At 42.3% G+C, this 26,930-nt stretch overlaps 2 protein-coding genes across 2 annotated transcripts in view; both read right to left on the bottom strand.

The window, feature by feature from the left end:
• Positions 1-26,930, bottom strand: part of BIN1 (bridging integrator 1) — a 504,124-nt gene that overhangs the window by 209,579 nt on the left and 267,615 nt on the right. The window lies entirely within an intron of this gene.
• Positions 1,100-26,741, bottom strand: ERCC3 (ERCC excision repair 3, TFIIH core complex helicase subunit). Its single transcript, XM_063116712.1, has 15 exons — positions 26,658-26,741; positions 23,673-23,878; positions 22,047-22,283; positions 20,360-20,409; positions 17,832-17,967; positions 17,120-17,284; positions 14,942-15,146; positions 13,282-13,596; positions 12,681-12,865; positions 10,734-10,936; positions 9,057-9,153; positions 8,744-8,861; positions 5,292-5,410; positions 4,595-4,747; positions 1,100-1,558 (listed from the first exon to the last, which is right to left on the bottom strand). Exons 1-15 carry the CDS (start codon positions 26,674-26,676, stop codon positions 1,424-1,426), a joined length of 2,343 nt encoding a protein of 780 aa, XP_062972782.1. The 5' UTR covers positions 26,677-26,741; the 3' UTR covers positions 1,100-1,423.

Genomic DNA, 26,930 nt, shown 5'->3' on the forward strand with positions numbered 1-26,930 from the left:
AAATAATGGGTATAAGTTACAGCTACCTAGATTTCAATTAAATATAAGGAAAAACTCCCTGACTGAAATATCTGTACAACAGTGGAACAGTCTATCCATGGAGGTTGTGGGTTCTCCATCTCTGGAGAGCTTTTTAAGAGGAGGCTAGACAGCCACCTCTCATGGATGGCTTAATTGGTTTTCCTGCACATTGCAGACAGTTGGACTAGATAATCCTTGTGGTCCCTCCCAACCCCACAATTCTATGAAGTCAGAAAAAAGGCTGATTTAAGTGGGAAGCTTGGGAGGGAGCTTGAGAGATAACTGTTCCTGGGCAAGGCAGAGAAGGTACTAGGGGTGGAGCTGGAGGAAGCAGCACTTGAACGATCAAAAGTTTTGATCTCTGCTTTCTTGAGTGTTGCTGAGGAAACAACCCTCTCACCATATAGATCATAGAAACACATCTACAATCAATAGCTTGTTGTTCATGATTTGCAATCAAATTGAGCCTGCTGTGGACAAGGCTACTCTATAGGTCACTATAAATTATGCCAAAATTAAGGTGATGGACCCATCCCAATTTAAATAGACCATAGACTGTCATGAATTTGAACAAGTTTCCTTCCACAAATATTTAGGCATATAAAATGTTCCTAAATATGCATATAAAATATACGCCTAAATATTTCTAGGAGGAACTTTGCTCCAATTCATGTCTATTTTAATTGGGTTACATAAAGGCTCATCACATTAATTTTGGCATAATTTAGTCAATTTTTCTTGCCCACAGTGGTCACTGAATCTCCTCCATACAGTCCATATAATCTGTATAAAGCAGAACAGAAAATGGTTCACCATTCACCCTAACGGAAATAGGCACATTTAAGTGGTAAGACTACATTTATATGCAAATTAAATCACTTTGTGTTTCAGCTACACGCAACACCTCCTATCCTTTATTCTGGAAAGTTTGTAGTTAGGGACTGAACTGGATCAGAAACAGTACAGAAGGGACTGAAAGCAATAGTACCACTTCACAGCATGGTTGAGTCTTTATTGAAGGCATCCAATTTGGGGCACCAAAAATATTCAGAGGAAAGGGACAACAGGATGCTGTATCTTTTGGGGCACACAATGTTTATTCAGTGCTATTTGAAGCTCTACTATACACTTGGTACAAGAGTGCTCTCATTTCACAATTCTGAAGCAATCTTTAAAAAGTGTCAAATAAAAATGCAGCTTGAAAGTAGTACCTAGGAGATAGCACATAGAAACAGTAAAGGTAAAGTCCATTTGCAACCATCTTCCATCATAAAGGAAATGTTTCACCTCATTTTGACTATTAGCTATTTATGAAATTAAGCCAACACATTTTAAGAGCCTGAGCCAAATTTATGTCTCCTCTTCTCCTTATGGGAAGAAAGAAATGCATAATGCACTTTCCTTATTTCCTAAAGCGTTTAAAAAGTGGATGGACGTGTTTATTTGAAGATGCCTTGCTTCGTGAGCTTTGATATTCCATGTAAACCGTATCATCTGCTCCAGACATGGAGCTCATTGTGCCGTAGTGTCGAGAAACCTAGAGAGAGAGAGAGAGAGAGAATATGTAATTTTAATGATATTCTAGCTTCTCTAAACCCATAAAAGACAGACTGTAGTCCTTTTCACTGAGGAGACCCAGCCGCATGAAGCACCTACATCTGAGCATCTGCCCATGTGTAGGTGCTCTTGTGCAGTTGTTAAGGCAGGGACAGCAGAAGAAGCAATGGGTGCCAGGGGTAGCGCTGTGCCTTCCATTCTAAAAACCCTGAACATATATAATGCATGAAAGGGGCTTGTGATAGTTCACCCCCACACCACAGAATTGCCTCTCCACAATTAGGTTGTGTAATTTCACTATTCTGCTGTAAGTCCTTCATAAGCTATATCTACACACACACACACACACACACACACACACACACACACTTCTGCCCTTTAATATCTATTTCCTTCCACCTTGGAAATATAGGAAGCAAGCTGCAGTTACAAGCTACTAATCCCTCTGGTAGATCAGAGGGTTTGAATACTGGTAAGAAAACACATTCATAAACAGTTGGAATGTCTTACAACTATTGACATGAATATGTGACCCTATGGGCTTAAGATTCAGAATTGCTTGTCTGCAAACAGGAAGGCTTCTTCTGTTCATGGTAGGACCTTTGATCCAATAGAGGCTGAAGGGTGGGTAGAAGGGATTGTAGTTGATTCCCATTCCCCTTTCCACCTATAATCCCTGTGCTACCTGTCATGCTGTTCTGGAAGGTCTTCAAAAAATTAAAAAGCATTTCTGTACCATATTAACAAGTTAACCTGTTACTTTCAGAAAACTAAACATCAAAAATAGCAAGTATTTTTTTCAAAATACTTTGGGGGACCCTTCCCTGCAAGTGTGAATCTGTGACAGCCAATTTTTGAACTGGGAGAGAAAAGAGAAACTGAATACACCTAGCACTGGTAATGAATGTATGTTTCAGAATAATGGTCTAAGTGCTACAACAAAAATAAAACTTCTGCATGCTCTTTATGCAATAAGGAAACAACTGCCCAGAGAGCTTGGGCTATTGGGTGGTAAAGAAATGTAATAAATAAAAACACTTTTAAAAATGTTAACATTTTGGACAGTGTCAGTCACTTCTTCTCCTCTTCAGCTTCCCAATTGGGCTTGGGAAGGTGCTGTAGAAGGAGCACAAGATGAATACGTAGAGGCTTCCCAAAGTATATTTTGGTCTGCACTCTTCAATGGCAGGGAAGTAAACCATCTGGAACAATAAGTGAACTAATCTGACAGCAGGACACCCCCACCAAGGGTGACAAGACACACCCACCCGTGTGTTTATACAGATCTGTCTTCATGACAGGGTCTTCGACTGCTAGCATTTTGCATGATAAAAAAAAAACCTAGTTCCCAGAACTCCAGCACAATCTAGTATGACAAAACAGATGAACAAACAGAATCCAGAATGGGGCTATGCAATGAGGAACAGGCTTGGTTCTATATAGCTAGGGTTACTATAGGCTAGGAGCATGTTTTAGCCCCCACCTCAACAGTGCCACAACTGTTTACTTTCTTCCATAAGAGTGACGAGGGGCCATTAATTCTAATGCGGAAAAGTAAAGTGGGAACTACACTGCGACCAGGGTAGATAAAAATCAATGATTTTTTTTTTAAAAAAACACAACAGATTTTTTTTTATATAAATTGGATTTTTTTATTTAAATTGGATTTTTTTTAAAATAAAATGCTTTTTGAGGAAAAATCTATCTAAGATAGTTTTCTATTTAAGATACATTATAGTCCAAAGGTTATTCATCATGAAATAAGAATTAGTTTTTAATTATGTAGCATGAGGCTGTATATTCAAGTAATGTTTAATTTTTGCGGGTAAATGAATTCCATTAATCCATTCACAATGTCATGCTCTTCCAGAGGTTTCTGAAAGATTATTTTTTTCTATCTAGAAGATATTATCACAGATGCTTGGTTTTACTGTTCTCAAAACTCTGAATTTGTGTCTGCAGAGATCACAACCCCATTGTTCCTTTGCAAATCTATGTATACAGAATCAACCCCTTGACCTCTTAAGTGTTAAGTTTCAAAAAATTCAATGACTAGATTGTTGGGAGTGGAATAGATCTGCACAAAAAGGTAAGATTAAAACTAATCTGAAAAGTTGCTATTCTAAAAATGAAACCTTGATCTGGTTGTAAATATTAAGATTATACCAGCAAGAATGAGTCCTGGTAACTCTGAGTTGTGTAAAATATGGTGAGGAAGAGTGCACTTTTTTTGGGGGGGGGGGAGTCACATGATTAAATTGAGTCTGAGTTGTGATTTAAATCGTGATTTAAGTCAAATTGATTTAAATCAAATCCACCCTGACTGCGACTGATGTAAAACATGCCTACCAGCCCTGACTCTGGGTGATCCAGCCCACCCCCCACAAGAGGAACAGGGGAGAAAACAACTTTCTAACCTCCATCTTGGGGCATTGTATTAGGAAAAAGCGGTTTTAAAAAAACAGGCCTAGCTTTCATTTTTCACTCCTTCTATCCATCCTGGCAGCCACTGGCATTGTAGCAGAGAGAGGACGGTAGGCCAACATCTTCCAGGGGTGGTGATGCATGTGCTGGTCACATGTTCCTTGTGTGAAGGGCCTTGTCGCATTGAAGGAGGAGCAGAGCCACCCTCCTAGCTCTGCCCTCAACGTCATGCACCCGTCCTCCCACAGCTGTGTGCTCAGTGTGGTTGTTTCCAAAGAAGCCACAGCTGATTGCCTGTTGGGGCTCCGTGTGATTGAGACACGTCTGTAGTCAGGTGTCCCTGTTGCAGGAGCCCCTACACAAGCAATGACGCTCTTTGGCAAATAACTGCACAAAACACAGATACCAGAGGACAGGTGCATGACACCACGGGGCGAGTTCAAAGCGTAGCCCTGCCCCTTCTTCAACACAGTCAGGCCCTTCATGTGAAGAACGTGTGAATAGACAGCGGCGCCGAGGAAAGGACTGAAAACACGCCATTCCTTTTTCCTCCATGTCAAACAGGCCTTCAGCTAGCATAATAACCACTTGCCTGGGAGGACTTGGAGCCGTACTCTCCTGCAACCACCTCTTCCTCAGCATCCAGATCTGAAGCTTGCAGAACCTTTTGGAGGAGCTGCTGCTGTTCTTCTTTGGTCGAGAACATAAGCTCTTCTTCCTCCATTCCTGCAAGTTTAGTAATTACCTGGGAAACCAAAAGAGAGACGTTTCTTCCCTCAGTGTTCAGCTACAGAAATTTGCTGTGCTCCTCACAGTGGTCTAAAAGCAACTTACCATTAGCAGAAGAAATAACTGCACTAGCAGAGGTCTGCTGCCTTTTTCTCATTGTGCAAGTGCTAATGGATTACTTGGAAAACCTAAGACCTGCAAGTGATTCCACGTAAGTGGTTCCACAAGCAGCACTTTAGCTGGATTCTCCCCTTGCACATATACTTTGGAACTTGGCCATGTCAGAATGACAGCTAGATAAAACCAAATGAACTTTATTGCTGCAATGACAGGATATTCAGTTCACAATCACAGCAAATTAAGGGGCAGCATGATATAGTGGTTAGAATACTAGACTGGTTAAAATTACCACTCAGCCACGAAGCTCACTCAAACTTGCACTCAACTTAACCGACTTGTTACAGTACCACTGAGCCACTGAACACTGGAATACTGGCTAGTGTTAAAAATAAGACTTGTGCCACAGTTCCCATGCTGCAGACTACTGGACACAGAATTACCTTAAAGCTGTAGCCTTGATCTACTAGAAACCTCTGACGTTTGGTTGAGTATGCCATTTCTTGAGTATCCTGGGAGACGAGAGAATAGAAGAAGGCGTTGTACTCCTCCGCAACCATTCCTGGGAGGAAAGGGAGTATTGGAAGATTAACTCACATAAAAACAAGCCAAAACATTAAGAAAGTCAAAATGCTGTAGACCCCTTACTGACGTATCAGTGGCCGAGTATCATGGATAATCAAGTAAGACCAGCTGTAGCACCTCTGTCAATTCAAAAGTTGCAGATTGGCAAATAAAGAAAGCATCCTTAGATAGGCAGGTCCCAGTTTAAAGCACACTCCATTCAGTTTTTGCATAATTTCAGAATCCAGCTCTTCTGATGTGTAGTGCACTCAAGGGGGTATCTATATACGCTATTAACGCTGTAGTGGCTGTGCAGTGGCACTGCGCTGTTTAAATGCCGCTGCTGCCAACTCGCAGCCACACTGGGATTTCAGCCCCACTCCAAAATTGCATGCTTTCAAAGTGCTGATTTATGGTGACTTTTACCTTTGCTCCTGGTTATCCAGAGGGTGTAGAGAAAAAGCTCCAATTGGCTACTGGAGAGAGCAAGGCTTAGCCTTTTGTTGCTGTTCATGAGAAAGCACGGGAATGCAGGACAGGGGGCAGGATTTTCTCGCCAGATAGCCCGCGCTCCCTCCTGCCCTATCTAGCTTTATTGGTTTAGCCTCGCAGCAGCAATGCTGCAGGTTTTTGAGCTGATGCCCTTCCAAGGCGTCATCACACAGACACCCCCCAGAGCTGGTCCAAGAGACTGCAGCAACAAATGGCACCCTTCACCACTGACATAGTAGTCCCCAAAGCTTATCAAGTTATTTTGGCCAATGAGGCAGAAAATCTCATTAGTATCTCTCCCCATCCCTGGAGGTCAAAATACAATAATAAATAACCACTTCCTGCCCTTTCAGGATATCCAATCAGCTGCTTAAAGGTAAGGCTGGCCATGATGGCAATCAGCATATATATCGCAAATACCAGGTGATGTATGTTCTGGATACCTAAACTATCATTTGACTGGTTAAGATTAGCTTGGGGGTTCTCCTAGATCCATCTCTGTTACTTGAGGCCCAGGTGGCCTCGGTGGCACGGAGTGCCTTTTACCGACTTTGGTTGGTGGCCCAGCTACGCCCCTATCTGGACAGGGATAACCCGGCTGCAATTGTCTACGCTCTGGTAACCTCCAAATAAGATTACTGCAATGCAATCTACGTGGGGCTGCCTTTGAAGACAGTTCGGAAGCTGCAGCTTGTGCAAAATGCAGCGGCCAGATAGATGACTGGGACTAGAAGGTTCGAGCATATAAGACCCACTCTGGCCCACTTGCATTGGCTGCCTGTATGTTTCCGAGCCCAAATCAAGGTGCTGGTTTTAACCTACAAAATCTTACACGGCTTGGGACCACAATATCTGATGGAACGCCTTTCCCGACATGAACCTACCCGAACACTACATTCAACATCTAAGGTCCTCCTCCGTGTGCCTAGTCCGAGGGAAGCTCGGAGGGCGGCAACAAGAGAGAGGGCCTTCTCTGTGGTGGTCCCCCAAGTGTGGAACAATGTCCCTGACGAGGCCCGCCTGGCACCAACATTGTCATCTTTTCGGCGCCAGGTCAAGATTTTTCTCTTCTCCCAGGCATTTAGCAATATGTAATGACCGTGGGTCTGATTTTTTGGCTCATCATTTTTAAAGTTGTTGTAGTGGTTTTAAATGTATGTGTATTTTGCTTGTTTTCATGGTTTTTAATCTTTGTATATTGTTTTTAAGTGTTTTTATCTCATGTGAACTGCCCAGAGAGATTTGGCTATGGGGCAGTATACAAATGCAATAATAAATAAATAAATAAATAATGTAGGTTGAGGCACAGCTAAGATGCAAACCAATGTTAACACAGTCGAAACTCACTCAATAAGAGATCAGGCCAAAAGACAACTGTGACTCTGTTCAGATGTCATGCTAAACCACAGTGGTTAAGCATTTTGAGCTAAACATTCTGGCTTAACATGTCATGTGAACCATGACTTAGCATGTTGTATGAACCATGCCCAAGCATGGTGGTTACATAACCATGGTTTAAACACGCTCACTAACTATTTTCTGCAAAAGGATTAGTGGCTCATACAAGTAGCACAACCCAGCTATTTGGTGTTAACAACACTCATACAACCATTCTTGTGTTTCATTTCCCACTAGAAATTATATTAATTTCCATGCTGAAAAATGTAACACGATAATCAGCTTTTCGTCTTCATTTGAAGGAAACACCTGCCTCCCCCCACAAGTTCACAAAGAATTTTACAAGTCAATAGCAATTTTTACTAAAGTCTTTGGCATGGTAAAGTGATGAGTAAAAGTGTTTTACCGATTACTAGATTGATCCTATATTTAAATAGTTATAATGGGGGAAGAACTGTGTGGACTATACTTTATTGCATATAGTTCTTGCCCATTATAACTATTTAAATATTAAATCAATCTAGTGTCCCACAACCCAATTTCTATATCTCATGCTTCCCTTAGTAGTACAACAAATATTTTTGGGTGCACAACATGTACACACATTTACTAAATAGACACTTTTTTTCTTCTATCATGACATTGGGTTAGTTCCTTGATTTCAGAACGTGGATGTTGTATAAATAAGTTTATGCCCAACTTTTAAATATACCATGCAATAAACTTCTCTAGACTACCCACCTTTTGTCACTTTATGGCTGACATGACAACTTTTTGTCAAGAGGAGGAAATGTTGTGGCAACCATGTACTGTGCTCAGAAATTCAGGGGAATCCTGTTTAGAAGGACCTGGTCAGGAGAGGCCCATATGGACAGGTTTGTTTGCTGGCCAACTTAAAAGCACAACTCACATCTGAATAAGATACCTTTGTTGCTAGGACTGTACTGGCATGAATGGTCCAATTTGCTAGACAAGGTGATAATATAAAACCTTGCTCAGTTTATTCCTTTGGGGCAATGTGGCTAGAAAGCTGCTCCCTCCAAGCCCTAAATCCTACAGAAAGATCATACCACCAAGCAAGCGACATCCCAGAATTCTAAGACAGCTGCCTTGAAAGTTCAAGAAGAATAATTAGAAGCAAGCCCCTTGAGCCTTAAGTCTGCTAAAGTGTGCCTTTCAAAGACATCCAAAATACTAATACTAAGTGTCATGTGAGGAGTGATTAGGCAGGGGAGAGCAAGGGAAAGATGGCCCCCTACGGCAGCACTTTTTATAACTACTCTTGAATTTTGTTTTAACCTGTGACCTCGAGCCGACAGTGACAAAGTAGGACAATGGAAAATTGTACACGCTTAGTCAGCTACATAAGTTGACTTATGTTACTTTCATGCTTGAGTTTCCCACTCAAATGGCAGACTCTTAGGGACAGGCCTCGATTTACCTTTCTTTGCTCGCAGCACTCGACCCAGCCTTTGAGCCTCTTGTCTTCGAGACCCACCATGGGACGAAATCTGAATCAGAACGTTGGCTTCTGGCAGATCAAAGGACGTGTCGCCTACCTACAATACAGAAGGAGCTTCTAAGGAATAGGCACATTAATTAAAAACAGAACAAAACCCAAGTCTTAATAAGCCACATAAGCCTGTGGGTTACAATGGAGGGAGGGGGGAGATGTCAACTTAAAGAGTCATTTTCGCAGGCTGCTCTGTAACATTCCAAGCCAATTCAGTGGCAAGCAGAGCACCTTCTGTTACCTTGGAGATAAAGATGGTGTTGATTTTGGGGTTGTGTTTGAAATTCTGTAGGATCTGCATTCTCTCCCCCTGTGCCGTAGGCCCATAGATATAAGGTCTAAAAAACACAAAAAACAAAACCACAACAACGCGATGAGCGTGCGTGACATTCTGCTGTATGGACTCAAGATGAATGGAGTAGTCTTATTACGAAGACTTGAAAACCATGACACATTTTAAAACAAAACCTACACTGCGTGTTTATGCTTTACGTTTACAGAAACACTTTCTTTTCCTTGCAGCATTCTTTGTTAACTGTTATTGTGGATCCACCCATCTGGAGATAAACCCATTCTGTCAGACACCCCCTTCCACAGAAATAAATCCTGACAGTTGTAAATGCTATTCGCTTGATGTGTGCCTCCTGACTCAACAGATCAGTGGGCTGAATATATCTACTAATCCTACATGAAAGGATGGAAGCAGCTGTTAAAATAAAAAAGGTGTTTTCTTTTCTTTGGTTAAATCCACTGAACATGAGCAGCTGTATTCTCTTTCTCCTTCCCACTCGTGTCCTTGCAAACCGAACTGCCCTTTTGGATTTGTTTTTTTTTTTACATGCTGGGAGCTTCATGTTCTCATGTGGAAAATGATAACCAGTATTCCAACCAACATATTATCCTTCTACATCTTGTGAAGGAGTATCCCGGTTGTTGATGCTTACAGAATGGACTGGAAAAATGCAACTCAAGAGGTGGAAACGGAATGGTGTATACCAGAAGTAACGTCAACCTTCTCTTCTAATATATGCTAGGATATACATCTACTATATCCAAGACAGACTAACAGCATTTTCAAATGAGTTTATAGCATAGCTGTGTGCTCAGTTTTTGTAGGGAATTCATACATGCTTCTTTAAAGCACTTAACTTGTGGGGAAATCACATTTTCCAGCATTCAAAATGCAATATTTTGACACTGAGAAGATACAGTTTCCCAACTAGCATGTGAATTGCACTTACTGGGGATGGGGTAAATGTGGTTGTCAAGACCACCAAAGAAGGATATATGCTTTAGCAACTCTCATCACAATCCAGAAGACAATCACAGATGGTTGTGCAACAGCACTGTTTAGACAAGCACCTCCCTGCTGAACATTTCTTAGTAGTGTCTCATTTTGTTCATTTTAAAGTTTATGTGCATCATTAATCGCTTTTAATAATATTCCCAGAACCATAATTACTGTTAATCTCTGTCCAGCCAGGCTGAACTATACACATGAAAACAAATATCTGAAGTAATAGATTGGCTGAAGCACCTGACAACTGGCATAATAAAACTACTATTTATTCACGTTTATTATTTTAAACACTCTCATTGCAATTTTTGGAAACTGATCAGGGAAATTGTTTTGCTGGTCAAAAGGTTCAGGCTAAAACAGCAGCTTTGTGTTTTGGAATCACAGAAAAACTGGGCTTTCCCAGCTGCAGCTGCCAGAAATCCATTATTATGTAAAATAATCACACCGGAGCACTTTTCTTGGGTACTACAAAATACTCCTCCTTAATTACATTTGTACCTTTTTTTGACACTTGACCCAGGACTTAACAATCCAACCTGACAGATTCTAAAGAAGTTCCCCTGCCACCGATGTTACCAGTACAGGCACACAAAATATCCTTCATCTATCAATACCTACTTGCCCAGCCGAATCGCATACTCCTTCAAAGCAAACACATTGTCTGCAAAGACTATGATCTTGTCATTCCTTCGTTCGTGAAACTTAATCAGAAACTGGCAAGCCCGGAATTTGTTTGGGTTCATAGTATAAAGCAATATCCGTTTCTTCGTTTTAATAGCCACATATTCTCTGTAGAATTCAGGAGACATTGGACACCAAACCTAAGATGATACCCAATAAAACACCGTTAAGATATCCCAAAAGGATATTTCAAGAAGGATTCAGAGAAGTGCAAGGATGATAAAAGTCTATAAAGCTATTCCATATGATACAAGCTAAAAGAGCTACACAGCATTTTTGTGAGGCTGCTAATAGGCCTGACCGTCCTGCACCAGGAGATGAACTCTGCTTGCAGGTTTCTGAGTCCACCAGAAGTAGAGCTTATTTAGGTGTGTTCAAAAGGATCTGAGAGAAGAAACGTCTAGAAGGAGAGGAAAGAGGAGCCAGCCATTCATGTGTCCCATGTATTGGGATGGGGCCACAGCTCAGTGGTAGAGCAAATGCTTTGCATGCAGAAGGTTATAGGTTTGATTTTCAACATCTCCAGACAGGATTGGAAAAAGTCCTGCTTGCAACCCTGGAGAGCGCTTCAGTCACTGTCAACAATAATGGCCTAGGTGGACCAAGGGCTGTCTGACCAAGAGTCACCTCAGTACAAGGTAGTTTCCTAAGGCGAGGAGGCAGGAATGTTTACAGTTTTATTTCGAAGGATGCTTGTGATAATTTAAAAATATTTGAACAGACACAGAGAAAGAGCAGGCAGAATTATTCACTATGTCCCCTAGACAAGACAATGGGTTGCAGCCATAGCAGCACTTATCAAGGGGAATTTGCTTCCTCCTCCCCTTTCCTGAGAACCCTCTGGAAGGGAGCTGCAGCGGGAGGAGCAAGCTGGAGAAAACTGGGTGGAAACAGCTTGTGGGAGCCAACTCCTAGCACAGCCTTCTCCAACCTGGTACCCTGCAGGTGCTGTGGACTTCAACAACCCTCAGCCCCAGCCAGCGTGGCCAATGGTCAGGAATGCTGGGAGTTGGAGTACAAAACATCAGGAGGGCACCAGGGTGGAGAATGCTATCCTAGCATTAGCTGCTGCTGCCTCTCTGTCCAATTCCCTGCTCTGGAGTTTCCAAGCAGCCTCTGTAGTGGGCAATTATGCAATCACTGCCAATGTAGGCTGGCCACAGTGTCCCACCCTCAGAGAAGGCCACCTGCTGAATCTCTGAATGAGCTGTGGCTCTGGGCTTGGTCTCTTCCAACCAGGGGGCACACCCCGCCAGGAAAGACAAGCAGGAAACATAGAAGGGAGCAGGATGCTCTGGTGAAGCTAGGTAAATTTTACTCTCAAATTCTACCTTTTCTGTAAAATTGTGAAGGGTGCTGCCAACTTTGATTCAGAAGAAAGCGTGTCTTTGCTATCAGAAACTTGGAAGCAACGTCTCACAATATGGGTTTTGCAATATGTTTTGTCTCCCAAGGAGGTACTTTTTACTACTTTTTTTTTGACACTAAAACTCCTTAAAGCCATGAGGGCTAAAGTTTATCTAGTCTTCCCATCTCTATCTTGATCCCATTCCTGTTAAATGAACGAAGAAGTGAACGTGCACAAGTGAGGCTTTGCCTGATCCTACAACAGGCACTGCTGCCCCCTGCAGTTGCTCAGAAGAATTGAGCATTTAGGGGCAGATGGATACTGAGGGAAACATTCTGATATTTGCGTTAGAAGAGTCTTTTGCAGGGAAAATATCACTGCCCCCACAAAACATCACAACCACTTAGAATAAACCAACACATAGGGATTTCAAAATTTTAAGCAGAAAAAGCAAATTTGTAGCTACTCTGAATGTTTAAGAATACATTCCACAGCCCAGGATCTCCAATGGCATGAAGAAGCAAGGCATTCTTTACCTCAGCACACTGGACTTTAGCAATATAGCCGTTGTTTTGAAGCTCCATCCAATTGGCTTCATACAGCTTTGGTCCAATGAGGAAATTCAAGTCTACGATTTTGTCATCTTCTCTGACGAGGGTAGCTGTCAGTCCAAGCTTGCAATGGGCTTGAACAATGGTGAGCACACGTCTGAACATTTTTGCTGAAGAAGCATGAGAACAGATTACAATTTGATTTCCAAAAAAGATATATCTAAAAGAAGACAATCAAGCAGGCGTGCCATGTTTATTCTGAGAATGATTAAGTGGCATTAAAGACTTAAGCAAAATTTGGTCAATTACAAAATAAATAAATAAATCATATTGGGTTGGAATCCTGGGTTGTATTAGATGACTTTAAAAAATGTTTAAATACATTGAAAATAGCTAAAGTTGTAATTTACCTTGAGTCTTTTTTTGAGAAAGGCAGATAAGAAATTTAAACAACTGGAACATTTTTGAAGCATTATTGCCACCACATTATAGGATAAAATTGGATTTAATGCTGGATTTAAGGCTGAGGGAAGGAAGTGAGAAAGGCATGGTTCACAGACATGGGCATTGGGCAAGGCTTCTTTACCAGGTATGGTGTGCACTTCATCAAGGATCATAAGGCCCCACTCTTGACTCTTTAGCCATTCCATTACTTTCTCTGCCTCCCATGACCTCTTTGTTGTGTGTCCCAACATGGAGTAGGTGCTGATAGCGACAGAGCAGCCAATTGGCTTGTCTTTGGCATCAGAAGTGAACCGGCAGATTTGGCTGTCATCTATGGTGGACCACATTTTGAACTGGGCTTTCCACTGCTCCACAGAGACAGCAGAATTGCCCAATATTAGGCACCGCTTGCGGACCGTGCAAGCAGCTGTTACTCCTACAAGTGACTTGCCAGCACCTTCAGAGAACAAAAAGAAGAAGTCATCCAAAAAATCTGCATGAAACACACTACTGTTCATAGGATTACAAAGGGCAAAAAAACCAGACAGAAGTGCCCCACTACACATTTCTGAAACACTACAGCCTACTGCAGGAGAATTAAATTGGCACGTGTTTGCATTTAAAAATCCTTGTTAAACATATATGATCACAAATATTTGCACACATACATTAAAGGTTATAATGACCTCTATGTCATGTCTCACAGAGGTGCATATAGTGCAATCCTATACACTATCCTATCCTATTCAGAAGTAATCCTATCCTATTCAGAAGTAAGTCCTACTGAGTTCAGTAAGACTTACTCCCAGGTAACTGTGTATAGGATTGTAGCCTTAGCCAGAAGAAAAGTTAGGTCAATTGTATTGCTTAGCTTAATAACAGTGAGGCTTGGAAATTTACAAAAGTTGAAGTACCTGGCAAAGTACAAGAAAGTGCAAGTTTCTGCGAATATACAAAAATATAGTAGAGTTTAGGAGGTTTTGACAGAAACCAAATATTGTCTAGAAAAGGGGGCAAACATGTACATAAGAGACAGGTACCTCTTGGAAATGGCTGGAATAATGTATGAACAATAACCAAGCAAAAGACCTAACACATGCCATGATCAAATTGGGATTTCATCATGTTATGGGATTACTGATGAAAGATATGGTTAAGATTGGGAGTTGTCACTTTTAACCTCTGGAAATCTAGGAAACAGAAGTCATCAGCACTGGCAGATACAACTGACCAAGCTTGGAGAAGTTTGTAAGACTTCCATTTAATTTTCTTTCATTATTTTACTAGAGGCGTGCAAGATTTCCATCTCTGTCTAAGAAATCTTTGATTCATTATATGAATCTATTCAGCTCTGCACAGAGAGATCAGTAGGACTCCTTGTGCAGTTACCCTGACAATCACATGGTTTTAGTTGCATCCTGTATGTGGTCAAAAATTAAAATAAGATTCCTACACTACTAAAGAGGGAGATGTCACACACAAAAAGCAGCCATGATAAATGTCCTGCCAGTCACAAACACATGGAAAAGCTGAGCAAGTACATTCAGCCAAGAGAATGCTCTGAAGGCAAGTGAAGTAGTCCTACTGCTGAAGCTAAGCAGGAAAGAGTCATGTAAATTGAATGGGAGATTTATACAAGGTGCTCCAAGTTCTTCAGATGAACAGTATACAAGTATAATAAACATATTGCTCTCCTGTGAGCCAAAGAAGCTCTGTCCCAAAATGCTCAGCACCATCACAAAGTCAAAGCCCAAGTCAGAAATCTTTTGAGAGCGTTTTGAACTTCAATCTAGCCAACTCACCACAGGGCAGGACAATCACGCCAGATCTAGCTCGGCCATTCCCAAACATTTTTCTCAAACTCTTCTCCTGGTATGGTCGGAGAACAGCTGTAGGTTTCAGGTCTATATTAATATCAGGATTCACAGAATCATTTCTGAAGTCGTACTCAGCAAGTAGAGGGTACTCTAGCTGAATGCAACGTTTCTGAAGCTCTTCAATCATTTCCTGGAAAAGGGGGCAGAAAGGTAGGGGAGAGGAAGGCTACTTTTACAATTTTGCCACTCTTCTAATTCACTTAGGGCTTTAGGAAGGCATTGAAATCTTTTGTAAGGTTTGAGAAGAACCTTACTAGAAACAAAAAGCAAAAATAAAATATTGAAAGGAAAGTTGCACCAAAATGGATAGCATCCACAAACCTCAAAACGTTTCTCATGCTTTTCAGAGGGTTTATGAGCCACAACAAGACAAGCAATTGTCTCCCACTTTTTTTGTGTATCATACTTTAATGCTCTAGAAAATTGTTGGGGCTGTTCGCACATAACGATAACCCATTGTTTTTAAAAAAACGCAGGGTTGTCATACACAAATGGGAGAGTGGGTGGGGCTGCCTGCAGCACATCCGCTTCTTCTGTTTTTACTCAACAACTCATGATTGGGTCCTGCTGAGCATGATGTCTGAACCTAGATCATTGTTTGGGGGCTCAATAATTTATTTATTTTTATTCATTTATTATTGCATTTATATCCTGCCTTTTTTCCTCCAAGGAACCCAAGGCAGCGTACATAATCCTCCTCCTCTCCATTTTATCCTCACAACAGGTTGGGCTGAGAGTGTGACTGGCCCAAAGTCACCCAGTGAGCTTTCATGGCCGAGTGGGGACTAGAACCCAGATCTCCCGACTCCCAGTCCAACACTTTAGCCACTACACCACACATAATACAGTGGTTAGCCCAACCACAAATGCTCCCTCCCGCTCATGCACGGCAACCCATCTGTTTTAAAACCAATGGGCTGTTGTTACATACGAACCAGGTCTTTAAGCATACATATTTGATTTAAGTTTAGCACTCTAGCCAATGGGGATGGAGAAAACACATCCTGAACTTTTAAAGTTCTAAACCTGATTTAACCTCCATATTGACTACTCTCAAAGACTGAGTGCCCATGAACCTAATCTTACAGTAATTTATGGAAGTGGTTATTCAGTAGAAAATACCTCATTTAGATACGATGATCCTAAATGTTAAGGACACAAGAATGAATGGTTCCCATACGAGGATCACATACGCTGAAGTCTTTTCCAAAATTATTCTGACACTGCTTTCCCAGTTGTGCAGATAGCTGTACATTCACTGTAGCATTTCTGTGGAAGCACCTCAGGAGGGGGAAGAGCAGCCACTACCCCTATAATGTTCACAGAACAAGCTGAGCAGGAGTTAGAATATTACTTTTCTTTGGAGTGGAGTCTCTGCTCCTGTTCCTTCTTCACTTTGAGGAAGAAAGCTAATGTGAAGCTATATAGGGTTTAAAGGTAGGCAACCTGGTGCCCTCCAGTCCAGATGTATTGCACTACAACTCCCATCAGCCCTAGCCAGCATGGTTGATGGTAAAAGGTTATGAGAGTTGTAGTCCAAAACATCTGGAGGACACCTGATTGTCAACCCAAAATAAAGGTTAAAAAGCATTAAATACATATTTGTTTGTTAAACTGAAGCAATTGCTTCCATTATAACATGGCTTCACTCCACTTCATGTATCTAGTGAGATAACCCACTGCCTACAAAATTCATGCTACAACAGGAATCAGTTTAAGGCAACCTTCTCCAACCTGGTGCCCTCCAGATGTGTTGGACTACAACCCCCAGCATGCCCAGCCAGCCAGTTTGAAGAAGGCTGGTTTAAGGCATATTTAGTCTTGCTGATCTAAGGGACATTGTGCTGTGGTCAAGAAAGTTTAGATTTGCATTTCAGACTTCAGCTAAAGCTTACTGAAGAAGGACAGAGCCCACAGGCACGAGGGAGTCTAGGGGAAAGGAAAACGGCTCTTCAAAATAAGAGGAGACAGGGCTGCCAACCAGTGTGAAGGGCCACATCCTGCCAAAAGACATTTTGTTAATTAATAACGAATGAGCTCATACTCAATCTGCCACGACGAGGAGAGTCTTCAATGGGGCACCATCAAATTAGCGTATGTTACCTGCTTCACTTCAAAAGACACTGTCTGGGTTTCTTCCTCCTCCTCTTCATCCTTGTCCATTTGTTCATAAAACTCAAATAAGTCAGCAGGGACATCGGGTTTATTCTGAGCATCTGTGCCTTGCGAACTTGAAGGGCCGCTGCTACCTTCACTGGACTTGGAAATCTAGAACAGAGAGGCAACAGGGGAGAGGAGGAGGCAGCCAGAAAGGAGCTTAAGCTCTACCACTGGGGATCAGACCCATAGCTGTTGAAGACCATATATAAAGACAACTAAACAAAGGACAGGCTGGAAATAAGATGACTCCAAAATGTGATGACAGTGGTGAAAGGAGCTGCAGATAGTACTCTTCAAATACTTGAAAGGTTGTCACACGGAGGAGGGCCCGTCAAGAAAAACTTCCTGACTGTTAGAGCAGTATGACAATGGAACCAATTACCTAGTGAGGTCATGGGCTCTTCCACACTAGAGGCCTTCAAGAGGCAGGGGGTTGGACTTGATGGCCTTATAAGTCCCTTCCAACTCTACTATTCTATGATTCCTCGCGGTGATCTTGGATACTTTAGTGGTAAAGGGAAAGTCAAATGGGGGCATATATGGCAGGGAGAGAAGCCAACATGGACACAAAGATACACCTGTGCCAGCTACAGTTACATAGTAAAGGAAGGACAGGCTATATTAATTAAAGGGGTGTTAAGTAATCTAAGCTTACAGCTGATTTGCTTGTGAATGTTTCTGTGATGAGTTCCGTTTCTTCCCCTTCTGCATTTCTCAGCCGACAGTCCCTAATAACTGGGTCCTGGAGAAGTTGCTGAATGACTTCAGGGTAGGTGCTTTCTACAAAATACCTAGTTGAGAAAAGGAGAAGAAGTCATTATGGGTGTGAAATGCTGAAAATCTGGGGGTCTGACAGACCTATGAAATCACAGTATGTTTAGAGGCAGTTTTAAAACCATTGCAAACCACGGTGCATTTAGAAGATCGTTTGGAGCTCCGAATGAATCTGTAGGTATCCCAAGGTTTCTTAGGTGACATGAGGGCTCGTTTCATGTTGATGGACAACTAACTGAACACTTCCATATTAAAAAGACACTGTCTCTGAGGGAGGGGTAGTTTTGAGATTGACATCTGTGGCTAACCAATAGTCACAATCTACTGCCTGTCCTTCCCTCTCCAATCACAGTGCTTAGGGGGAGGGATAACAAATGATATAACCCATTTCCCCCCATCCTGGAACTCATTCATGCTAGCTTGTGGAGCGAGAAAGAGTCCAAGTTTGACTCCCATATGCACCGTCTTCTTTCAAGAGAGCTTGCAGAACTTTCAGAAACTAACCTACAAAAATAGAAGTCCCCCATGTGTGTCAACTTGGTCCCATATATCATATGTTTAAATTATGGGAGCTGTGTCTGAACTAGAATGAAACTACAACCAATTTTCTTCACTTCTTGAAAATTTGATGTTGGCTGAAAAGAAGGATGTAGGGAAAATGGCTCACATTATGAAAATAATGAAAACCATTCCATGTAAATGAGTTGTCCCCGGAAGTGATGATGACTGGCAAGCAGCATAGATCCATACAGTCTCACAAGTCAATATTAGGCTACAGAAAAGAATCTTGTGCCAAAGGCTGATCTGGTACTGCAAGTATGGATGCAACTTGGCTGGGCGTAAAGTCAAGAAAAGAAGGGGCGGAGAGCGAAAAGTTTGCTATTGATCTCCTGTTTTGAAGACAGGACTCAAGTTTATATGCTTGAAAAATATATAAAAAATAAAGATATTGTATTTATGTTTGTTCTTGTCTGGCCTCTCATAGGGAGAGCACTCACCCACCCATTTCAGCCAGTTAGAGCAAACAGTCAGGGAACTCAACAAATCTCTATTTTTATAAACTGAAGATGCACAACTGTAAAGGATAAAAGTTGCTGTGCAGTTTCGTGTATGTGTATGGGGGGGGGAAGAGAATGGTTTGGGGGGATTTATTTTTTTTAAAAAAATCCTAAAAATCAAGGGATGAAGGGATCAGCTTCAAACTTGGCATGTCTTAATCCCTACTTAAGAGCTCTCATGGTGCCCAGTTTCTTCTCTTTACCTTTAAAAATGACAGAGCTGTAAGCATTTTGGTTTCCCATAGGCTATAATAGGGCGGTTATTCAAAAACGAACAGTTCTCTGACAGGTAATCCAATGGGATGGAGAGACAGAGCCGCTGTGGAAATTAGAGTGGAGAATCACCTCATTGGAGCACTGCTCCAATTTTAGGAGCAGAGCAGACCTGCTCTGCACACCCCAAGAAGTTATGTATGCAGATTCTGCAAATGCTAACATCTTCTGCCATTTTAGGAAGGCCTGACACAATGGAGCAGGGCAGTACTCAATTTTTTGTGCCTCTTTAGGACAGTTTGTTGTATATTTTGAGACTTATAAAGTGATACTACAGCTGACATCTGACCCCAATTCTTAAAGAGGCAGTGCCCATGTTCACATATAATGATAAGCCATGAATCTCAGCTTGTTAAACCCCAGTGTGAACAAGCAATGTTTGCTCCTACTTTTTATTTCATTTGCTTGAGCAGGTAAACAAACCAAAGATAGTTTAGCATGTCTAAATCCATCATTATGGTTTACTGTGCCTAAACAAGCCAGGATTGGTAAAACAACAAACTCTGGTTTAAGGCTGATGCTAGGGAAAGTGGAAGGCAAAAGGAAGAGGGGCCGACCAAGGGCAAGATGGATGGATGATATTCTGGAGGTGACAGACTTGACTTTGGGGGAGCTAGGGGTGGCGACGGCCGACAGAAAGCTCTGGTGTGGGCTGGTCCATGAAGTCACGAAGAGTCGGAAGCGACTGAACGAATAAACAACAAACATGAATTCTGAATTGTTTGGGTGCAATAAACCACAATCCCAGGTTCAATTGTTGGCTATCCCTGCCTGGTTATTTACTAGCTCACACTGGAGAGAAATGGGAAGAAAGCAGGAACAAATGGGTTGCGTGGACCAGCACACAGCTCCTTCCCATTGTGTTTCAATAAGCCGGATTCCTGGCTTAACGTTATACGTGAACATAGCCAGTGTGTTAAGAATATTGCTGGTCCAATCATATTTTCTTCAGTAAAGGCATTCCAAAATAGAAATATCATTCACCAAACAAACATCCAAGACAAAACTCAATATTCAGCTAACAGGAACTGGGGATGGTTAGGAACTATCCCCACAACAAAAACAAGTAACTGCTTACCTGTTGTGCTTCAGGACCAGCTTTACCTTTCCATAGCTGACAGTACACAGCTACAAAACAATAATATTTATTAGAAGCAGAACATGCAGAGGACATCCATTCACACTATACATGTAACCATGCATACAGAGTCTACAAGGTGCTGCAAAACATGAAAGGGAACTAAAGTCTCAAATTCCCAAAAGGCTAGGTAAGATGAGCCTTCCCCAATGTGGTGCCCTCCAGATGTTTGGAGTACAATTCCTTTCAGCTCCAGCAAACGCAGCCAGTGGTGAGAGACAGGAGTTGTACTCCAACACATCTGGAGGAGGCCAGGCTGAGGGAGGCTGGTTTAGAACTCTTCATCACATGAATCATGCTCATCACATACAGCAGGTTTCCCCATCTCTGTTCTATGTCATGGCACCTACAGTCACCAAATGATGGGCATGTTTTGTATAGCACGTGCATATATTTCTAAATTTCTATTTAGGAAATAGAAACCAAATGCAGTTACAAGATGGGGGACACTTGGCTCAGCAATACTACAAATGAGAAGGATCTTGGAATTGTTGTAGACTGCAAGCTGAATATGAGCCAACAGTGCGATATGGCTGCAAGAAAGGCAAATGCTATTTTGGGCTGCATTAATAGAAATATAGCTTCCAAATCACGTGAGGTACTCTCTATGCGGCCCTGGTTAGGCCTCATCTAGAGTATTGCGTCCAGTTCTGGGCTCCACAATTCAAGAAGGACGCAGACAAGCTGGAGCGTGTTCAGAAGAGGGCAACCAGGATGATCAGGGGTCTGGAAACAAAGCCCTATGAAGAGAGACTGAAAGAACTGGGCATGTTTAGCCTGGAGAAGAGAAGATTGAGGGGAGACATGATAGCACTCTTCAAATACTTAAAAGGTTGTCACACAGAGGAGGGCCAGGATCTCTTCTCGATCCTCCCAGAGTGCAGGACACGGAATAACGGGCTCAAGTTAAAGGAAGCCAGATTCCAGCAGGACATCAGGAAAAACTTCCTGACTGTTAGAGCAGTACGACAATGGAATCAGTTACCTAGGGAGGTTGTGGGCTCTCCCACACTAGAGGCATTCAAGAGGCAGCTGGACAAGCATCTGTCAGGGATGCTTTAGGGTGGATTCCTGCATTGAGCAGGGGGTTGGACTCGATGGTCTTGTAGGCCCCTTCCAACTCTGCTATTCTATGATTCTATGATTCTTCTAAATTATGTGCCTGAGGATGAAGCGAAAAACCCCTTGTCAAATGAATTGTCAAGAGCTTTTCTCACACTTTAATGAAAGCAGGCTCACAAAATCCTGCTCAATTTCATAGCAGCAAGTGGCAACAATAGGTTATTTTGGTCAAATTCCTAGACCAGCTATTGTGCTGTCCATGTGAATCTTGAACCAACCTGCAACATTACTCTGTTAAGCTACCCAGCCATTTGTGGACGTTGCCCCAACTTGAATTTTCGGTTACCTCCAATTCTGTCTCTTTGACCTCTTAAATATGGTACAGTAACTGATTTATTGTTGGCAGGTCTTGTCATCTGAAGAACAAGTTAATTTGTGCACAGATGTCCTAAACCAACTCCAAGCATATCATTAGATCTCGCTTTATCTTTTGGTGTTTCATTATCTATTTTCCTTTATCTCTGAATGGATATAACAGTAGAGCAAGTAGATAACAATGGCATACCTTGATAAACTGAATAATCCCATCTGGTACACCGGTTTTACTCAGCTTTTGCAGGTATTCCGTGATATCACTTGTCTGCAAACCCACACTGACAGCAGCATACAGCGAGTAAGCAGTCAATTTATACTCATGCACATGGACAGGTCGACAAACTGGCTCAGCAATGGCAACTAGGAAATCCTGGGCATACTTGTAAACGGGTGAAAAGGCTTCAAGGAAAATATGGCCATCAGGAGCCTATTAAAGGACAGAAGAAAAGTTGCAATAATTTATTTATTTATTTATTTCAGTTTTATACCGCCCAATAGCTGAAGCTCTCGAGAACAGCAGCAAATCATCTACACTGCTGCTTTTAGGCACACAACATACAATGTGGAGAAGCGTTTTATTTTATCTAGTGAACCAAGAACCACAAACCCACTTTGGAAGTTTCTTTGGATTTGTGTTCCTTTAGCAGCAGCAGCAGTAGCAGCCCCTCAGCTTGCATACCACAAAGGAAGTAACTTTTGAAGCTCACTAGAGTTTCAAAAGCAGCTTGTGGTATGGCATTCGGGGAGAAGAGGGGTGGGAGAAGCTTGCTATTCAAACAAAAGTTAGAAATCTTACTGGATTCATAGAACCACTTACATGTGCCTGAAATAGTTCTCTGGAGTTTGGTCAGAACGCTGGTGAGTGCATGGCTTCAAATTCCTTGTCCACTATGAACTAGGAGCTTGAGAGACAGCAGCATGGTAATGGTTTGTGTTGGGCTACAACTGGTTATATTATGTCCAAGTCCCCACTCAGCCAAAAAGCTCACTTTGAACCAGTCACACACTCTCAGACTAACCTACCTCAGAGGGCTGTTGTAAGGATATAGCGTGGGATTAAAAAACGTATGTCATATATTTATAAATAATGAATTCATAAGATGGACATTTCAAGATTACCATCAACCAGTCGGAAGGAAATGGAATGGTGGCTTTTCCCATGGACAAGATGGATGAGATAAAGCATGAGATTAAGGGCACAACCTTATGCATGTTTAGACAGAAAAAAGTCCTAGAACTCCCAGCATTCTCCAGCCAGGAATGCTGGGAGTTGTAGGATTTTTTCCGTCTAAACATTGCGCTCTGAAGTATCTTCCTCAGAATGCCACACAGCAGACACAAGAAGTCCCACTGCACACACGTCCGATTCTTTCCCCCTGAGTTCTCACCTTTTATCTACAAAACAGAATCAGAGGAAAGCTTCCATTTTCATAAAAGAAGGGGACTAACCTAAAATTAATATTCCTTCCAGCTCCCCCAAAGCACTTGAACATTCATATTTTGAAAGACAGAGAATGCTACTGCTACATTAACCACTGTGAAAGAAAACAAGAAAGTTTAAGAGTTTTTATGGATCAAGCTTTTCCATGTTCCTTGAAATTCTTCCAAGAAAATCCAGCCCTTATTTGCAGGAGAAGCTACACTCAGGTTCCCCATATCATAACATAAAACATCACCATCTGCAAAATGTATCATCTTAGGTTAACCCACATGCTTTAAGGTTAAACCACTCAGCATTGCCAAATACCTCCATACATTTCCTTTGTCAGAATGTGAGTGAAGCTTTCTAAAAAGCTATGTGCTTAATGGGACTTACCACCCACAACGGGCGTGAGGAATGATCAGCCTTGAGCAACATCTGGTTCCTGTAGTCTTTTGCTCCATATTCATCAACTTTTGTCCCAGAATCTTCCACTTGCTTTCCTGCTGCTGAGGGAACTGCTTCTTGGGACTCTTTGCCTGGGATGTCATATTCTTCTTCCTCTTCCTCCTCATAGTGTCGTTTCTTAGATTTCTTCTTATCTGAAAACCAAGGCACAAGCAGATAAAACACATACACAAAAACTCAGAAACTTGTTTACACAATGAACAAATCAAAGGCACAAAATGTCCATGACAACACAAATGGGAGTCTCTCATCATGAAGAATCTTCTGAAAACTAGAATTGAATTTCGATACATTTCTGTGTTTTCTGGGATAGCTGTTTCTTTAGTTCAGAGGTGCACAATCTTTTCAGCCTTGAGAGCCACATCTAGCACCTGTTGGTAGATTGGTGGGAGTGACCACAGATGCAGATGTGTATATATACACACACAGAAAGAGTCCATCATTAGCAGGGTCTGTAGTTTCTCCACTGCCAAATCAGGTGGGGAAGCATTTTCTACTCATGAACAAGCAGGGCTGAATCATTCATTAGCACTTTCAAACAGCATCCCAAATACCAAGACTTTGCATGTCTATTCAGAAGGAAGCATGAACAGTATGTCTACTCACAAGTAAGCAGGGCAAGGCTCAGAAGTAAGCAGAAGCCACAAAGGAGAGAGTCCCCCAGAATTCAGAAAGGGTCTAAACTCTAAAACCAATCCACATATTTAACCCCATAAAAACACAACAAAATACCCATTTAAGGTTGCAATCTTATGTATGCTTAGATATAACTACTTCTGAAGAGACCTGTATAGGATTGCTCTGCTCAGGGCCGCATGTAAACTGTGGGTTGTGTGTGAGAAGTGTATTTCCTAGGAAACAGTCATAGAGAAATCATATAGTTAGAGGAAACTATCAGTTTTCCCTTAGATTAAGCCAAAATTAGAATCCCTAAACAGAAACCATTTTCCATGTAGTAATTTGCATGTTAATCATGACAGGGATTTGTGAGAGTTGTAGTCCAAAACACCAAGAAGGCATCATGTCCCCTGGTCTAGAGCTTTTCACGCTGTTATTTTTTATGTGCAAACTATTTCCATGGAAGAAGCCCATAACATATTAGAGACCAAAAAGAGGGGTATCGCTTCTCAATGATTTCTCCTCAACTTGCTTTAAATGGGCAGTAAATTATGCTCAAGGAGTAAGATGAATAAACAGAGACCCTGGGACATCAGATTCAAAGGGACCACTGAAGGGCCAAGCTTCGAATCCAGCAAATGTTCAGGAATCACCCATCAAACATTTCACAAGTTTTAAACAGAAGCCCTTTGCACTGTCCTATATTCTCCATGCGATACCGTTGAGGGATAAATTCTAAAACACTCAATGGCTGAGTTTGGACGACATGCTAATCAACCGGGGTGGGTGGGTGGGGGTTAATGTGAACAAAATGGGAAACAACCGTTGATTAGCGTGCCATCCGAACTCAGCCCATGTCAGCCTCTTTGCATTCACTTCCTAGCTCTAAAGATATTGCAGCAACTTGTTGGAATTTCAAGCAGCCTCCCCTGCTCTTCCTCCTCACTAACTTTTTAAGCAGAGATGCTGAGAGTTGAACCTGGTACTTTCTGGGAGAAGAACATGTGTTCTACCACTAAAATTTATCCCCACTTCCAGCCCCTAATTGGGGTATCAAGGCTTTATGTGCATGGGAGATCTGCTTTACTAACAGAAGGAAGGAAGGTGTTTTTTTTATTTTAGAAAGGAAGGAACAGATTACTTAGGAGACTTCGGGCTCAATCCTATGATTGTTTAGGAAGAAAAAAAGTCCTACATTTCCCAGCGAGCTCCAGCCAACATGGCTGGCTAGAGGGACGCTGGGAATTGTAGGTCTTTTTTCCTGTCTAAACATGCATAGGATTTCACCCTTAGGAATTAAAATAGGCTTTCAAATACTATGCCTCAACCCAAACTCATTTTATCTATTCCTCATCCTTCTACAGCTAAGCATTAATCCTACATTTCTTAGTTGTTTACTGTTAATTTTTATTTTATTTTAGTTACATATAAAATTAAGAACACAGAATTCGAACCACTGTCTGCTTAATTTCTAAACCCAATAAAATAAACCAGACCAACTTGCCCAGAAAGTATAGGTTCCTAATGTGGTAGCCCAGCTTTCCCCAAACTGGTGCCGTCCAAGTGTGCAGGAGTGCAACTTCTACTGTTACTTTCTACTGTTAGTTTTACCCTACCCTGTGCCTGCTTACCCTACCCTGTGCCTGTTTGCATTCTCTTCCCCTCCTTATTGTTTTACTATGATTTTATTAGATTGTAAGCCTATGCGGCAGGGTCTTGCGATTTACTGTTTTACTCTGTACAGCACCATGTACATTGATGGTGCTATATAAATAAATAAATAAATAATAATAATAATAATAATAATAATAATAATAACTCCCATCATGGCCATACTGGCTGGGAGCGATGGGAGTTCCGATACAACGTATCTGGAGGGCACCGGGTTAGGGATAGGCTCTATTAGCCCTTCTTCCTAACACCAGATGCTGGTCGTTGTTGCTAGGACTGGGCCGTGAACATGTTGACATACATTCTCTCCGCCCCTCCCCTACCTGCTTCTCTTATCCCTTCACATACTCTTAGGCACCTGTGCAGCACAAAAGAGGTTCCGGGGTTCAAATCCTGCCCTCCCACTAGATGCCAGAAGGGTACTTAAGAAAACTCAGGGGCTCCAAATTTGAGGAAACGCCACTGCTGGTTTGGGAAGCCATGGAATCCCAACACCGGGACTAGGTGCGTTTCCTCGCCGACAGAGCCTCGGGAGAAAGCCCCTCAGAACGCCGCCCCCCTCGCCCCCTTTCTAGGGGAAAAGAAAGAGCGCTGCTGCCCCCAAAGCCAGCGTCACCCGCTCACCTCGCTCCTTCTTGCCCATTCAGAAGCGGTCTCAGCCGAACTGCGCACGGCTTCCGACGCTTCGCCCCCCTCCCCAAGCCCGCCGCTTCCGGAGCAAGAGAGCGAGCGAATCCGGTTTCTCCGCCTCCCGTCACACGGCCGGCTCCGTGGGTGTAAACATGGAAGGCCGCGGAACGAGGCGCTTGCCGAAGGCCGTGCGTGGCCAGGGCTTGGCACGGTGCAGCGGTGGGTCGACCGCTCCCATCTCCCCTCGGGTCGCTTTTCCCACTTGCC

This window comes from Elgaria multicarinata, chromosome 2 (genome assembly GCF_023053635.1).
Source record: "Elgaria multicarinata webbii isolate HBS135686 ecotype San Diego chromosome 2, rElgMul1.1.pri, whole genome shotgun sequence".
Classification (NCBI taxonomy): Eukaryota; Metazoa; Chordata; class Lepidosauria; order Squamata; family Anguidae; genus Elgaria; species Elgaria multicarinata.